Below are 17030 nucleotides of genomic sequence, written 5' to 3'. Positions count from 1 at the left end.
AAAAATATTAAGAAATAGAAAATATTAAATCTTGCTTTGTTTTTCTTGCAGTGGAATCTGGTATGTGACGATGATTGGAAAGTCCCACTAACCACCTCCTTGTTTTTTGTGGGGGTGCTGGTTGGATCCCTTGTATCGGGACAGCTCTCGGACAGGTAAATCTCTTCTGCTTCTGGAAACGGAGACCACAGTAATAGCTTTCATGTTAGAACACATATTAGTGACCTGCGCTAAACCAAAATGAGGGTCCTAATTCATGTAAATGCTAAGATAGATTTTCATGGGGGGGCATAAGAGGTCTCCATAAGTGTGTCTAAAAATCCCAGTCCTAACCTACCATTTGTTCAGTTGTCCCCTTTAGAATTAACACCCTTCACATCAGGAACTTTCTACAATGCACTTATGTATGTGTTTAGATGTTCTGGTGTTGACTTCAGAAAAGGTCAGTTAATGTTTTTTCTATGAATTCCCTTCAAATAGTCTCCTGAAGAATAAAACCTTCGTTAATACCATCACTGAAAATCCAGTCTAGGAGCACTGGGGTAGCTTGAATTGAATGTATAATTTTTGTCTCTATCTACAGAAGAGGGTTTGATGGAGACAAACCGAACTGCTCCAAAATAGGAGGAATAAAGATGATTCTAAATTATTTTAAATCTTATCCATTCCTGATGAACTAAGTTACATATTTGCTATAATTTAAAGCTAAAAGACTACTAGGTAATCTAGTCTGATATTTGTATAACCATTACATTATGCAGCCATATTTAACCCAATGACATGTGTTTGGCTAAAGCATATCTTCCAGAAAAGCATCTTGAAGAAATCAAGAGATGGAAAATCCTCCACTTCCTTTGGCAGGTTGTTCTACCAGTTGATCACTGCCACTGTTAAAATTTGTTCCTGATTTCCAATTTGAATTTGTCTGGTTTCAGCCTTGTGCCTTTTCATTCTTGTTATGCTTTTCTTTGCTAGAGTAAAGAACCATGGTATTTTCTCCCCTCATAAATCCTAATCATTGTAACCAAGTCCTTTCTCCGTCTTCTTGTTGAACAGCTCTTTGTCTCCCATTGCGAGGTTCACAAATAATTTCTTTGACTTTTCTCTGCACTTTCTCCAGTTTTTCAGCGTCCTTTCAAACCCTGAGCACCAGGAAAGGGTGCCTTGTGTCAGGTCAGGGTTAGCTGCAACTCTTGGGTTCTCTCCGAGTACTGCTTTTCTGGCCCTTAGGCCTCCACAATACTCCTGCTCTTAGGCTAGGTACAAGGCCACCGCCTTTTTACCACCTGTGACTCCTCAGCAGGTTTGAGTCCTGAATGTCCTCCCTCCTTGTTAAGTGCTTGATATCTTAACAGGATAACGAGCACAAGAGAAATGAACACCACAGTCTGCCAGGAGATCTAACTTGCCCCCAGTTTTTGTATGCCTAAAGTATCCCAGACACCTTAACCTCTGGGCTGATCTACACGTCTCTTTCCCCCATCCTTCACAGATTATCCTTTTAACTGCCCAAAAGTCCTTTAACTTGCCCTCTGTTGCTTGAACCTGATTAAACCAGTTTTTGGCCCACCATGAGGGATAGCCCTCTAAGTAGTACGGGTCTTTAATTATTAGTAACTGGAGGACACTGCCAGAAGTGTCTGTTCAGTGTACATGTAGTCTAAGCCAGGGGCGGGCAATTATTTTGGGTGGAGGGCTGCTTACCCATTTTGGCAAGCTGTCGAGGGCTGCATGGGTAGCTCCACCCCTTGACAGGTGCCCCGCCCCCTGGTCACCATCTTGGGACCAATGTCCCAGGGCCAGTGCTGGCGAGGTCCAGAGCGGGGCACAGGCTGGCAGGGGTCTGTGGAGCTGAGCTGGACTACACCAGCAGGGAGAGTGGGGAGCTGGCTCAGCTCCATAGAGCCCCTGCAGGCTGGGACCCTGCACTCCTGTTGCCCTGCTCTGAGCCCAGCTGGCCCCGGAACACTGGTGCAGGCCCTGTGCTCCCACTGATTCCTGCATCTGCTCACTCCCAGTGCCCCCCCAGCCCTGTGGTACGGGGGGGGGCAATGCGCAGCCCCAACCCCACACTCGCTGGCAGGAAGCTGGTGCTGAGTGTGGGAAAAGCGGCCCCTCCCCCGCCCCATGGCTGGCGCTCCCCACTGCAGCGGCTCGCAGCCCGTGCAGGGCTGTCTTGAGCAGGCACAGGCAGCCCCACGTGGGCGGTGAGTGACTGCAGCACAGGGTGCCGGGCATGGGGTGGTGAAGGGCCGCTTTTCCCCATGCTCAGCATCAGCTTGTAACCCACCCCTGCTGCCAGCCTGGGCCCCACGCCGGCTCCAGGCTCGTCCATCGTGGCTGTGCATGGCAACAGCAGCTGCTCAGCGTGGAAGAAAGCGGCCCCCCCGCTTGCTGTGCTGGGCAGTGTTTGCCACTGCTGCCTCTGCTGCTCAGCGACCAAGCTCCGAGTGGACAGCAGCAGCGAACACTGCCTGGAGCAGCAAGTGGGGGGCCGCTTTGTTCCGCGCCCAGCAGCTGCATGGAAAAACGGCCCCCTGCCCACCCTGTGCCTAGCGCCATGCACTGCAGCCTCTCTCAGCCCACCTGGGGCTGCCTCTGCCTGCTAAGGACAGCCCCGTGCACGGGCTGTGGGCGGCTACAGCAGGAAGCACCAGCCACGGGGCGGGGGAAGGGCAGCTTTTCCCTAGGCCACATTTTCCCAGGCTCCTTCCCTGCCCGCGGTCCTCCCTCCTTACCTGAGTTTCCAGTGCGGTGCAGCCACATGGTCCCAGGCCAGAAGCCCCTTATGGGGCTTCTGGCTGGAGGGGTGGGGCTGGGCAGGCCCTGCTATTGCAGGAGCCCACCAGGGCTTACCCTGGGTCCTACTGCCCCTGGCTCCTGTCATTTTTGACAGGAACCAAGGACAGATCAATATTAATTTTCTACATTTTTTAGGGGCCCCGTGGGCCGGATAGAATGGCCTCGTGGGCCAGATTTGGCCCACACCTGGTCTAAACCATGCCTGATTTTAGTTGCTTCTAATCATATAGCAGCAATACAGGAGCAACCAGCCGTTAGACTGACATGTAATGTTCATCAAATGTTACAGACATCTTCCATGTCTTTAAGCAATGTTCCAGTAATGGTATCACCACTGCCATACACTGCGGAAAAATCATTTTCAGCTTCTAATCCCAACTGCTCTGTTTATTTACTCGGGGATCAAATTTGGCTTTTGTGCTACAGCATTGCTCTGAAAACTCATGTTGCGTTGCCTGTTCCCCTGTCCTCTGTTTATAGAGCATCCTCAAGGTTTTATGTAATTGTTCTATTTTTGAATTAGGAATCCGCTTTAGGGGATTGATGAATGTAGATTTGTGAAACGATGGAATTTTTTAATCCTTTAAATCTCAGATATCTAATTCCACTTAATCCAAAATTAATCTGTTGGCTCTTGACCCTGATACAAAAGCCAGCTAATCTTTTATCTTTAAAATGAGACTTGATAATCACTAAATCTCTCTGGCGCCATTTCTGTATTGAGAACATCCAAAAGAAATCTCTAGAACATATGTTTGTTTTCAGAAAAATTCACTTCTGCTGGCTGCTGCCTGGGCACCGATAGGATTTTTTAGGAATATCTATGGTTTTCATCTTTTTAGCAAGCCTTGTAACTTGTAACATTTACCCACAAGTCAATGCATGCCTGTGTATGCCTTTGAGTTCTGAGATAAAGTTACACCTAGTTTTTCCATGGAAAAAAATGCAAGTATATAGACAATAAGTTAAGAAGAAACAAGGTGAAAGAGGGAGGAAAGTATAGGTAAACCATTGCTGGATTTCCAGTCATTGTCCTAGCAGACTAAGTGGCCAAAAAAATCACTCTTGCCTTCCTTAACTGCCTTGAGCAATTCAGCTATTACACCGCAGTTGTATGGATTGTGCACTCTTCCATGCTTTAGGGTGCAGAGCTATTTTTGTTGGCAATAATCATAAGTTTCCTGCAGGAAGGAGAGTAATGTTCATACTTGTTAGGTAGGACTCATAGCTCCACTTCTTACTGAAGTTGCCTGTTGCCTAACATTATAAAACTCCATGAAACCTTTAAAGTCTATACAGTCGGAAAGCAGTCCATGAAGACACGGATAATTCCATTGCAGAGCTTTTCTTGAAAAATATGCTCTTATTAGTGCGAAGGAGCACACGCTGAACAGTTAGAATAAAATAAATTGTTAAATGGCAGTTTGTTTGCTAAGCACCAACTATCCAAGTCCCTGAACAAGGCAGAAAAAATGTGCTCATGTAAGTAAAGACTGCATCATAGCACAGAAAAACTGAACTAATGTTTCATAAGTGAGCTTGTTTGTCATTATCTTATTTCTGCCTGCCTTGTAATTCTTCTAACAGCTTTTTACATATGATATGTTCTATGTTGCAGTGATACTGATTTAAAATACTCTTTAGGATCTCTGCCCTTAATTTCTTCTTTGATTAATTTCTTGGGTTCTAAAGCTCCCACATTATAAGTATTTTTTAAGCTTTTGACTGCTATTGCTTAGCCCACCTTCAAGAAATATTTTTTTTATGGATTTTGCATAATATTCTCATTTATGTCTTTATAAAAGGTTTGGCAGGAAGACTATTCTCTTTGCAACCATGGCTGTGCAGACTGGCTTCAGCTTCCTGCAGATCTTCTCTACCAGCTGGGAGATGTTCACAATACTGTTTCTTATAGTTGGAATGGGACAGATCTCTAACTACGTTGTGGCCTTCGTATTAGGTATGAACATGTCTGAATTGCATTTATGCTTGCTTTGTATAGTGGTGAATGCTTGGAAGAACAAAACAGAAGTAGCATCATTGTGGAGATTGCAACATTTTCCACTCTTCCTAATCACATTCACGAAGATATTTTACCTTGAAAGCTTATAGGAATCTGGTTAAACAAGCATGACTATATACTGAGTATATATTAGAGTACATTATTATGAAAGAGTATTGCATACATCTTTTAAATAATAATTGGGGGGGGGGAGAATTATATCAAACAAACATACAAAAAAACCCTACAGGATTTCCCAAGACCTTTAAAAGTAAAACATACAAAAGCAGGAGAAAAACCTGTTGTTATCATTCTACACTGTCTTTTTTTTTTTTTTTTTTTTTTAGGGTCCTATTCAGTAAGGTAGGTGTATGTGTGTGTAGGTCCTGTTGATTTCAGTGAGAACAAAGTGTTTAAAATAAAGCATGTGCTTACTTCGTTGCCCGAATTGCATTAGCTGAGTACATATGAGGGGAGCTGCTCGCCTAGTAAATTTGAAGAATTTTCTAATAATTCATGCACTATAATAGTCTTCAAATAAGTTGGAAGTCATTTTTCAATCCCTTGACCGTTCCTTGGGATTACAGTGGCACTGCAGTACCTTTGTTAGTATTTCTGTCCTTAGTGGAAATAACTGTTAAAAGAGGCATTCATGCTTTTCTCATAGAGAAATTTATCCTGTGCAATCTAGCCTGAAAACCTTGCTGATTCACATCCTCTCTCGGTAGAGAAAACAGTTGCTGTTGCAATAGTGAAAGGGAGTGTTCGAGGCTTGTTATCGAAACAAACAGCTCTCAGTTTGGAAAACCATGTTGCCTCACTCCCTGCTCCACCCACTCACTTGCAGCTTTCTTTCTGCTCCCTGTATTTGAGCGCTGTGACAAAAGGTCTGGGGCCAAATTTAGGCTGGGCGGGTAAACCCACAAACTCAGTCAAGCTGCATGTTCTTTTGCCACTGCTGAACTGCATTGTTCAGTAACTAAAGTGTTGTAAATTAAAATGACCCATATTCCACAACAATATGACATATTAATCAATGATTTCCCAAGAGGTTAGGTTATGGGGGGGAAACTGTTTGCTCCTGCCAGTCAAGTTTAATGCAGCTTGCGGTTTCCCATAAAGTGCATATGTTGAACCAAAAAGAGAGGTTTTTTACTATAATTTCACATGGAGTGGGCAGAAATGTCACTGAAGTGACTGGTGAATGCTATACCAGGGATGATTTTGTTCTAGAATCACAAAAATGTCCACTAAGTTTTTTAATTTTCTCCTATTTTATTTAATGTAAAAAAAAAAAAAAGCCTGAATTTTAAAACAATGTGGCTGTGAAAATTTACTTGTATAATTGCAGCTTTGACCTAAAGGAAGCCAAAATAACTAATTTAAATCACCTCATTAATTTCATTTTTATAAATTTATTTTAATGTTGTTCTTTTGAAATATGAATTAAGTGTTTTAAGAGTGGCTGTTGCAAATTCCATACACATTCAGATATTCAGTTCATTAGAGAAGAGGCTTGACATAATCAGAATGACAATGCATCCTTTTTATGGACTTGGTACAAAGCCCATTTAAGTCTGGGAATATTCCTATCAACCTCGGCAAGCTTTCGCTCAAGCCATAGTCTAAATGACTGGAAAACTACCTCAACTTTTGATGACGGTAAACTGTACTATAGCAACCCCAAGTGCTGGGAAGTTGGTTAGGATGTTAGGTCCTGTTCATCGCATGCTGTTCCTAACGCAGGGGTATATAAGGACTGTAGGTAGCTGTCCAGTGTTGTGGGATGGGACTCTCTCTCCAAAACTTTTTGCCTCTTTCCCCTCACATCCCCTTGATTTTTTTTTTTTTTTAATTTTTTTCCCCCGATTAAGTCGGTATCCCTTTTCTTGTTTTTACTGAAATGCAGGTACTCTGTAGTTTGGATTCACCCCCACCCTTACAAAGACAATATTGATGCGTGTGAGAGACCGATTTAGTGACTTGGCTGATGGGTTTATTGGGAGTCCCTGTGAGCCATGGTATTGTTTTTCTGGCTCTTACTAGGCAGCATGAGTAGAGCGTGCTGAAGGCTTTTAGTCCTGGAAATGTGAACTTCTCCTGTTTCACGGTAGATATAGTGGGTTCTTGAAGTAAATATCTTAAATAACTGAAATATGGAGCTTGAGCTTCCCTATGTATTTTTAGTTTCTTAGCCAAAAGAAAAACAGGTTCTCAAGAAAATCTGTGATTTATGAAAAATAATGTAGACATTTATCATTAAAAATGGTTGCTAATGTTTTATTGATGACTGCATCTGAGAGTAATTTCTTCCCATTTTATATTCATTAGAGCTTTTGCTAGGAATAGAGCTTCTAGAGAGAAACAATGGCCCAGGCATGTTTACAGCAGGCATTCAAAGTCAAGTACATTAAAACCCAGACACATTAAATTGACATTCATCCTATTTTGTAAAGTAAGACTCTTACCCAAGATTTCTCCATCTGATTGCAATTTTAAATAAAACGTTATGGCTAGAAACTAAACAAAAGACTCGAATTGAACCATTAACTATTCTTAATTTATTCTCTCTCAAAACTCACAACAACTTAGTAAGCCCTGAAAAAGCTTCACTAGGTGATCTAGTATGATCCACTGCATCTGGCAGGACTGGCCCTTCCATTAGTGGGAATAACTTAATTTTTTCTAAGCCTTTCTTGTACTTCTGTAGTTGCATCTTTCAGCCTGGGAAGTCTTTTTCTGCATTTTTAAAAATAGTCTCGGACATTTGTTACTTTCTGTATTCAAAGACAGTTACTATAAAAATATACTAAACCGTAAAGACATGGGTATTGTCCCGGAATTGCAAAATTGCTCTTTTTATGGCAAAGGAGAAGAAAGACAAGGAGTTCAGGTAAATGTAAATGAAAGGCTTGCTCTAATATTTTAATATTAATATTTTGCTCTAATAAATGTGTTTGAATTGACTAATCTAAAATTGTAGGAATTGAATACAATATTTAAAATTCCATATATCATTGGTTTAAATGTCAAACTTCTCCTAAAACAACCTATAAGTGCATGAAGCACAAGCAAACAGACACCAGAGGAAATTTCTGTAGCTCTCTCTCAAAAAAAACAACAGCAAAACCCCAAACAAAACAGCCTTGGAAGCAACCTTGAGCAGAGAGAAAATCCTTTTTTTCAAATTGTTTACTGGGGAATTATTCCAAAGACTTGGCTAGTGAAAGACTCCAGTCCAAAATAACAGGTGTCTCTTGGACTGGTTTTTGATCTTGGACTTTTCTGTCATTATAGCAGTATTCAGTGATTTGATGCGTTACATAACTAACATCCCACATTTCTGTGACCTTTGTCTGTCTACTTGATGTATTTTTATTTGAGTCCAGGTCACATTCTGGGAACAATAGACTCTAAAGCCCATAGTGATACACAATGTATGTAGCCCAAGAGGCTTTAGGATAGAAGTGTTATGCTGGGATATTTTTCTTTTTGCTTTGCTTTGTTTAGTTTGCTTGTTTATGGGCAAGCTATGCATTTTATTGGAGAATAAGCCAAGTGCTTGAAGGCTTATGCTGTTCCTGTCTCTAAAGGATTAGCTACTGCATTAGCACTATACTCCGTGCGAGTCAGCTACCAGGCTTGGTTTTCATTTAGAGATGTGCAACACCTATGTTACAAGATACTATCCTATTTTTCATGTCTTTCAACCTATGATTTTTTGCTGCTGTTCTCTTCAAAAATGAAATGATAGAATCTGAGCTGATATCAATAAATTCCTCACCTTAAAAGACTCTGCTTCAGTTGACTGTTTACATCAGTCCAGAGACATGTCTCCCTACAATATCTTTCAAAACTGGGTTGTATGTTAACCCTTAAATTGATTACACTAAAGATCACTAAACAAGGAAAACCAAATTAATTATTTGTACAGCATATTGTGAAAACTCCTGAGAGTATCATTAGTCATCTGTCTCTGAGAATTTCCCTTAGCATGGTGTTAAGAAGAAATTAATGGAAATAAGCAACAAAATGTGGAAGCTCAAACCCACAGCTAAAATTCATTTTGGTTGTTGTTATTTAATTGTATAAGATTGTTAACAGTGCTGCTAATCAGCCCTTATGGTATGAACTACCTTCTTTTTTTGTGGAGTACACTAGTGGCTCTTTGCTTTGAGTAGCTACTTCTAGCATCTAGTGGAGTGCATCCAAATGGCAATCTCATAACATCCCAGCACTGCACCTTTTGTGACTCAGTTACCCACCAACACAGTTATCGTGGTGCAGTGTTAGGATTGTGGTGCAGTTGTTCTTTTGCAGAATTTTCCTTGCAACCAAAAACACCTTCAGACTGCTGGAAAGGAATTATGTCTCCCCATTTTCTCCTGTTTCCTTTCTTTCCTCGCACCCATACAAGAATGAAGAGAATCCTAAACAGTTTCCCCCTGCCTGTTCAGTGCTCACCAATGCTTTCATGCTTCCAGGCAAAGCAAGAGAATTGCTCTTCAGCAGAATTAACTCTACCAAAGGCACTTGAAGATCACAGAAGGTTGAATGTGATTCTAAAGCAGTGATTCTCAACCAGGGTGCCACGGCACCTTGGGATGCCTTGAGATCCATTCAAGGGTGCCACAGGCTGCCACTCAGTGTTAGCATGGTTAGGAGTGCAAACATGATTCACAAGATAAACCCATAGACTTCATTTAGGAATTCATGGTTTTAAAAACAGCCTGGACTGTTGTGGTCTTTCTGAGCTCCTTGCAACAGAAGAATTGATCTTATTTTTCTGTAGTCAAAACACAAGTGAAAACTAGGAGCTGGCATTGTCTGAGGACTATATCGAGTGTCATGAGGAGTGCCTTGAATCTCAAAAGGTTAAGAACCACTTCTCTAGTGTTGTTAACTATGGCTCTTCTGGAGACTAAACAGCCTTGAGAGATCATACCAGCTTCTCTGCCATTGGTTCTGTCAGCTTTTGTAATCTCCTAAAAGAGGCTTCTTCCATCTTTTGGCCAAGTTGTCATACTCATGGCCTAATCCTTGTCTCAATTAAATCAATCATAGGCAGCCTTTTGTTCCAGTTTATAAAGGAGTTTCTCCTGTCTGGAATTCAAGAAGGGACCCTTGCTACTCTCTTTTCCACATTTCCCCCACAAAACTCTGTGAAATAGTAAATCTTAAGAAGCAAGAATTCTTGTGGGTGATATCTTTTATTGGGCTAACTGTATGGCTGAGATAGACATAAGTAAGCTTTGGGGTATTGCAGAACCCTTCCTTAGGCTAAGGTGGCAGAAATTTTAGCTATTGTTCAGAAACTGCCCAGGACTCCTATTTTTAAGAGCACCTTATTCAGGTTTTCAAAAGTGATTAAATAAAATTCTGCACAGTGTTTACAGGAAATGCAGAGCAAGGGGAAAATTCATGAATAAGACTTGGCTAGATCAGAAAGTCTCAAATTGTTGGTTTGATACCTTACAGGTCAGGTGCAGGGATCCGGCTGTCATGTGGTGCTGGCTCTCCTGCTTCTTTCTAGCTCCCAGTCATATTAATGAGAGCTAAAATGCACAAATACTTTATAATGTAGGTCATTCCTGAAATGGCTGGAGGTATATCAAATGAGCATGGATGGAGGGAAAATGGCCTGCAGCCTTGAAAACAGGAGGGAAGGGTCCACATTACAGTCTCTTTATTAAAATGTGTTCCCCATTCTGCAAGTGTTTGAACAGTTGACTTGAGAGAGGATGCACACAGAGATGTGAAGGCCCAGAAAAAAAACAGAAAAATTTAGAGGAAAAAAAAACATTTTTCCCTGTTTTTTTTCTGAGGACTTTTTTTTTGTTTTTTTCCCTGAAAAACTGAAAATTTTTGGAAAAATTTAAAGAACCTCTTATGAAATATTTTCTTTTAGAATGTTGAATAAAATGTTTAAGACCAGGTGTTCATATATTGCTACCCTTTACTCACCAAACATGTTTCCTAATAATTATGCAATAGGAAGACTTTTACGTAAGATTGTCTACAGTATCATATCATTGCAATTCCGGTACAATTCTTGTACCGAGGACAAGCAGTACAGTACAACTCTCAAATGCAAGAGCAAGATGTATTTCTGCCCCCAGGGGACACCGGCATTTTCACAAGAGAAGGAAGAAGGATTCAGTGCCTTCTTTGCTTGTGGACTTCCTCTACTGTTGACTTTTGATCTAGAGGTTGGTGGATCTGTTCCTGTCCTCCTGAGGCCTCAGAGGACTGGGAGTGGACACTGGCAGCAGCATCCATTTGTTCCTGTAAAGATTAGAAACAAGGAGCTTATTGCCCTGCTTGCTCAAAAGCCTCAGGAGAGGAGACAGACCAAGTCTAAAGGTTTTGGAGTTAGAAGGAACCTGCCTCCTCCTGGCCCTGTGACCTTGAGATCCACAAAAGTACAGAAGCAGCACACAGGAGCTGAAATAATGGGTTAAACTTGCATTTTAATGATATCATGAAGTTGTACACTGCAAAAGATCTATAGAAGAGCGAAAAAAGTTATAAAACATGTAAAAGATACTTGTAGCTGCAATCTTTAAGAAGAAGCAGGAAGAGAATAATGCAAAGAATAAAATAGCGACACATGCTCTGTAGTAAAACTAGATGGGGTAGAATGGTGACCTCATTTGAAAATTTACTAAAAAAACAAAGGAGGTCTTCAAGAAACAGTAATAACTGAGGATCTTAAAGTACCCAGAAGTGTAAGGAACACTGTACTTGATGAGATGTCTTTTGGGTTCAGCTGCAGAACTCCCTGAAGATCCTAAGGCCAATTTCTTCAGCAGTCACTGCATCTGAATCAGACAGTGCACTTTTGTCAGACATTCCTTACCAAATGACCTAGATAAAATCAACTGTTTTTGAGAATCTAAGTGCATCTCCACTTACAAGTACAGAAGAAAGAAAAGTGGAAGACTATTAACAGACAGGAAGAATTCTGTTGCCAATCTGTTAACGCTGCTGCAAATCTCTTGGATCCAAGGTTCAAAGGCAGAAATGTTAGTGATGATAGCACTGCTACTGCATTTGACTGAATTACAAAACAAGCAACACACTTAGGATTTGATGTTGGAAAGGTACTTTCAGATGTTGCAGAATACAGAATATCTTCAGGTATTTGGTCCAGGAATGCAGTCTGGGACTCTGCCAAGCATATCCCGTCTGCAGTGTGGTGGCAAGACCTTTGCACAACACAGCATCTGATTCCTCTTGTTTTTCGCATGCTTCAGATTCTTCCATCTTCTGCAGCATGTGAAAGAAATTGGTATTAGACAGAGTTTCATGTAGCAAAATTTGTATTCAATGAGTCTTGTTTTTTCCCCTTTTTCTCAGCTCTTTTTCGAAAAATGAGTGCTTTCTGTATCTGCTTGACACTCTGGAGGAGACTAAGTCCAGAATACATAATAACTTTCTTTATTTTACTATAATGTTGATGGTTTCTTCTATTTTCAACTTTAATTTTTGCCTGTTTCGCATAAACTGGCAAAAACTAAGAGATGCTGGGTTCCTTAGAGTTCAGCAGCTTGTAGCTCCATTTGTAACAAAAATTGAAAGCATTTTAAAGTAAATTCAATTAGTAAATTTGTAATTATTATCTGATTAAACTATACTTTTACATGTAATAAATGTACCAAACATGATACTTTTATGAGCAAACCAAGTTATACAGAATAAATGTTATGTTCTTAAAGTAGCAAAGTGAATTTAGATCTGTAACAGGTGCTAAGAAAATAAGTATTGCATATATTTCAATTTTCCCAAAATTTCCATTTTTTTTCTGGGGGGAAAAAACCCAAGGGAAAATGTGTTTTGTTTTTTTCTCCTATGGCTTCCAAATTTCTGGAAATTTGACATCTCTAGATGCACAGAACAGGAAGAAATGAAAGGTTGGAGTAATTCAGGAATTGGAACTAAAATCAGTGTTGCCAATATTGATAAGAGAGCACTGGTTAAAAGCCACTGTCAGTTTGCTTTACTAATAAAACATGAGGCTATTCATGTTTATTCTTTCAGCACGTTATTGGGCTAGGAGGATGAAAACGCAGGATAATTAATTTAACTGTCAGGGTTTTATTATGCAATAGTATATTTTTTTGAGTTGTAAATACCCTGAGGGGGATAGTTTATATCTATTTTAATTAGTCATTATGTGGTGTCAATTTTTTTTTAGTTGTTTTATTTTCATAGGAACACGTTTAGCCACCTCCTACCTACCTTTCCTAGGGCCAGATCAGTGTCCTGAGGAATCTGTTGGAGCATTTCAACCAGCCATTCCTCGATAGTGGTAGAATGCAATGCCTAAGTGCCAAACTACCAACACTGGGAATTGGCTGACAGAGGAGCAAGTGGAGCTGTAGCTCACTGCACTCAGGTAATCAGAATATGTCTTCAGGAGCAAGGGAAGTGAGTAAAGCAAATCTGCCATTGGATTTTGTCACTATTGATATCCCATTATATACTAGGAAGAGATGGCATTATTCTTTGTGGAACTGCATCTAGTATAGTTCACTTAACTTTAAAGATGTTGACTCAAAGGTGGAAAGAAGGATCATGGGAAAGATCAGAGGCAAGTGTAAAGGGACTCTCATGCAAAAACACATTTAAAAAGCTGACTTTGTAAAGGAGGATGGGCATTTAAAAATGCCTAGGCCAATATTTTCAAAGACACGCGTTTGGAGTTAAGCACCCAGACAAGCAACATGATTTTTCAGTTGTAGTGCAGTTACTAGCATCATTGAAGTCCATGAGATCTTCTGGGTGCTCAGCATTTTGCAAATCAGGCCAGTGAAGGCCACTCATGTGTCCTTGTTTTTCTTTTTGCATGACACCTGCTTTCACCAATTAGTGACCCTGTTGAACTTACCACTGTAGGAATGCACTGAAGCAATGGATTTGCAGAATATTTAAGTCTTGCTCTGTTCAGGCAGCTAACAGCCTCTGCAGTGAACAACTTGTGCCATTGTTCTGCTCTCAAGATTCAAGGCACAAGCTGATCCCCATGGTATGGCTGCATTTCTGTAAGAAACTGGACTGTGCATCACCGGATATGTATATCTTCTTCAGAAGCACCTGTCCCTGACTACTGTGGGACACATTACAGAGGATATGGGGCGCTATGGACTAATATGGCAATTCCTGTGTCCTAAGACTCTTACTATTGAGTTACTAGTTTAGTTTAAATTTCTACATCAGAGCCTTTATAGTCCCAAATGTGTTTGAACTGATGGCAGTTGAGGACAAGGTGACTGGATTCAAAAGATGTTGTAAATTGTTTTTTTTTTCTCTGATGCCACACTTTGTAAATAGCAGATTTCACTCAAGAAATGTAAGACTCTTCCCACCTGTCTCCCGAACAAGTGTTGATACTAGTCCTGCAGAAATTTAGAAGGCTAGTGAAAGAAAAGTTCCTTTTTTATTCAGATATTTTATCTGGTTCTGCAGCAGCATGGGTGTTATCAGGAGAGAGGTGAATAGTAGTGTTGTATTCCTTGAAGTCTGTTTCTGTCGGACTAGCAGGGGGCGCTGGATATCATATTTCCACACAATATGATAGCTGAACTTTAAAACAGCATAACTTGAAAATATAATATTCAGTTGAAATCTAAGGGACTCTTCCATGAGAGTAACATCATTTTAAGGTTCATTTTATGTTGTGTCACAACTCCTTGACAGTGTCACTTTGTGTTGTAAAGGAAATGGCTTCTTTTCTTTTCTAAATCTTTTCTAAGATTGTATTTTGGCTTATTCTTGTAAATGTGAAAAAAATACTTAGACATGGATTAAAAAAGAAAAAGAGTTTAAATGCTAATCCACACTCCCTTGTTTTGAACAGGCACAGAAATTCTTGGCAAATCAGTTCGTATTATATTCTCTACATTAGGAGTTTGCATATTTTTTGCAATTGGCTACATGTTGCTGCCACTATTTGCTTACTTCATCAGAGACTGGCGGATGCTGCTACTGGCTCTTACTGTACCTGGGTTGTTCTGCGTTCCACTGTGGTGGTGAGTTTAATTGTATTGCAAGGTGTTCAGCTTCAGAAAGTCCCTTCTGTAGCTGATCGCCTCTTTTAAACTGTGATATAACCGGTTGGGTTATAACTTCAGTTGGCTGTGGATTTTTTTTTTCCTTCACTTCCTGGCATTGTGGTTGCCAAGTGAAGAGCAGTGCCTTGGAGATGAACCATTAAGCCAGTTTTAAACAAGTGTCTGTGTAATTCCCATTGACACTCTGCGAGTCTGCCTCAGGCTGGATTTCCAGTGCCGTTCAATAATTCTTTCCAGACTATCTGACTCTTAGCTTCATACACCCTTTACTGCCTTTTTTATCTCTCTTATTATTGCTGATTTGCACTGTACAAGCTTTCCTTTCTCACTTTTTTCTTTCATTTGTTTTCTGAAGCTTATTCTCTCTATATAGATACAACTGCTAGAATATATCAAAATCTTCTTTATTGAAACAACACAGAAGCTGTGAGTCTCACAGCATACAGTGTTTGTTTCTAATGAACAAAATTCTTGTGTAATCTTCTGCCACTACCCTGTGTAGCTGCACCATTATATATGATATCTTGTCCTTGAAGAGGGAGGGGGATCTCTTTGAAGTTAAATGACTATAATCTTTTTCCCAACTCATGTACTCTCACTGACTCTGGCACCAATATGAAACAAAAAACCAAAATCTTAAAAGCCAGAGAAGTTTAGTGGGGGAAACAATGTTCCCTGGAGAAGTCAAATGGTGCCAGGCTCATTTGTGAACAAGATTCTAACTTAGACTAAGATCCTCTATCTTGTTCCATATGGGAAGATACTGAAGCCAGAGGGGATCTGTTCAAGTGTGGAGAATTACCTGTTTGAAGCAGGTTGCAAGGGTGAAGCCTAAATCAACACAAGGGATCTCATAAAGCATGTAAGAGGCAAGGGTTACAACACTCCAACCCTATTACTATAAAGCAGTACATCTTGGGTGTTGTACCCAGATTCCCCACTAGAGGGAATGCCAAAACCATGTTTATGTGAGTTTAAAAAAAATGAGCGCGAGACTCGTACCCTACAGGTGCATCTCTATCCTGCCTTCTGCCAGGCAATGTAGTATAGTGTAACTTTTCTGTCTGTGCTCAGACTTAAAGTCCTGGCGCAGCGTGGATTGTTTCAGGAAGCCAGGTGCTTGTTCCTCTGAAGTGGCCTTTAAAAATTGGAAAGAACTATGGATTAGCCCAGCAATCTGTAGCGGATCATCTGTCAGCAATTTTCAACACTTAGTTTATATGTTGTTTAGGTAGTATCTCCTCCAAATACTAGGTAACTCTCTCTTCCAAGTGTGGCTTGATGGATTAATAGTCTGTAGCAGTGCAGAGACCCTTTGTAGTATAAATACCTGATACTGTACATAACATTCAGTTACACAGGATGAAACCAGGCATTGCTGTCCCTTAGAGCAGCATCAGCAAATCCAGAGCAATCCAGTGTTTGTTAATCTACCCTAAAAAAAACCTTCTTCTCAGGATCCCGTTCTCTCTCTGTGCTAGCTTAAAAATCCTCATCCTATAAAAGGGCCTGTCTGGCCTCTAGAGACTGGGGGTGCCTCACTTCCTGCTCCTTGGGGACCTGTATTTATGGGGGGGTCTGTGCATTTTAAAACATTTATTAAACAAATCTAAAGTAGGCGAGACTCCTCAGATCCTTGGTTAAAGAATTCCATTTAAATCAGCAGGGACTGTTAAATGCTTTACTTGGCTTCTGCCGCAAGGAGGACCTTTTCTCTGTTCCTTCTGTATTCCTGTTTTCCTTTGACCCCTGTATGGCTGAGCACACAGCTGAGATCAAAGGTGGCAGTTCCTCTGGGAGAGAGCGTGTATTTGAGCTCTGAAAGCCCATCAAGGGGGAGCTTCTGCGAAGACCTAAAATTGTATCTGGGGCACATGCCTTAAGGTAAGTGTTCTTGGCCTTTTCTTGGCAATTGGGTGAGCTGAGGTGAGATGGGCTAGAGTGTGCACCCTCCTGCTAGGAACTCTGTTTCCACTTTTTGTCCACGAACATGAGTGCCTACCACAGGTCTGAAGCCTCTGTAGACAACTGTAGTAGGTGAGGAGCATTTGGCCTTTAGGCATTTCTCATAAAGCCTATCTGACAGGGTTTTGCACCTAGAGTGCTGACAAACCATTGCATCACATGGGTAGAGAAGTACTGTTAGGCACTCT

At 40.8% G+C, this 17030-nt stretch overlaps 1 protein-coding gene across 1 annotated transcript in view; it reads left to right on the top strand.

The window, feature by feature from the left end:
* Window positions 1-17030, top strand: part of LOC102375363 (solute carrier family 22 member 4) — a 49526-nt gene that overhangs the window by 28801 nt on the left and 3695 nt on the right. Inside the window, exons 3-5 of the mRNA XM_025204042.1 lie at window positions 52-155; window positions 4608-4762; window positions 14664-14835. Coding sequence (XP_025059827.1) covers window positions 4639-4762; window positions 14664-14835 — 296 coding nt within the window. The 5' untranslated portion in view covers window positions 52-155; window positions 4608-4638. The remainder of the gene's footprint in view (window positions 1-51; window positions 156-4607; window positions 4763-14663; window positions 14836-17030) is intronic.

This window comes from Alligator sinensis, unplaced genomic scaffold, assembly GCF_000455745.1.
Source record: "Alligator sinensis unplaced genomic scaffold, ASM45574v1 scaffold135_2, whole genome shotgun sequence".
Taxonomy (NCBI): domain Eukaryota; kingdom Metazoa; phylum Chordata; order Crocodylia; family Alligatoridae; genus Alligator; species Alligator sinensis.
The sequence above is the reverse complement of the archived record's forward strand: the minus strand, read 5'-3'. Positions and strand labels throughout refer to the sequence as shown.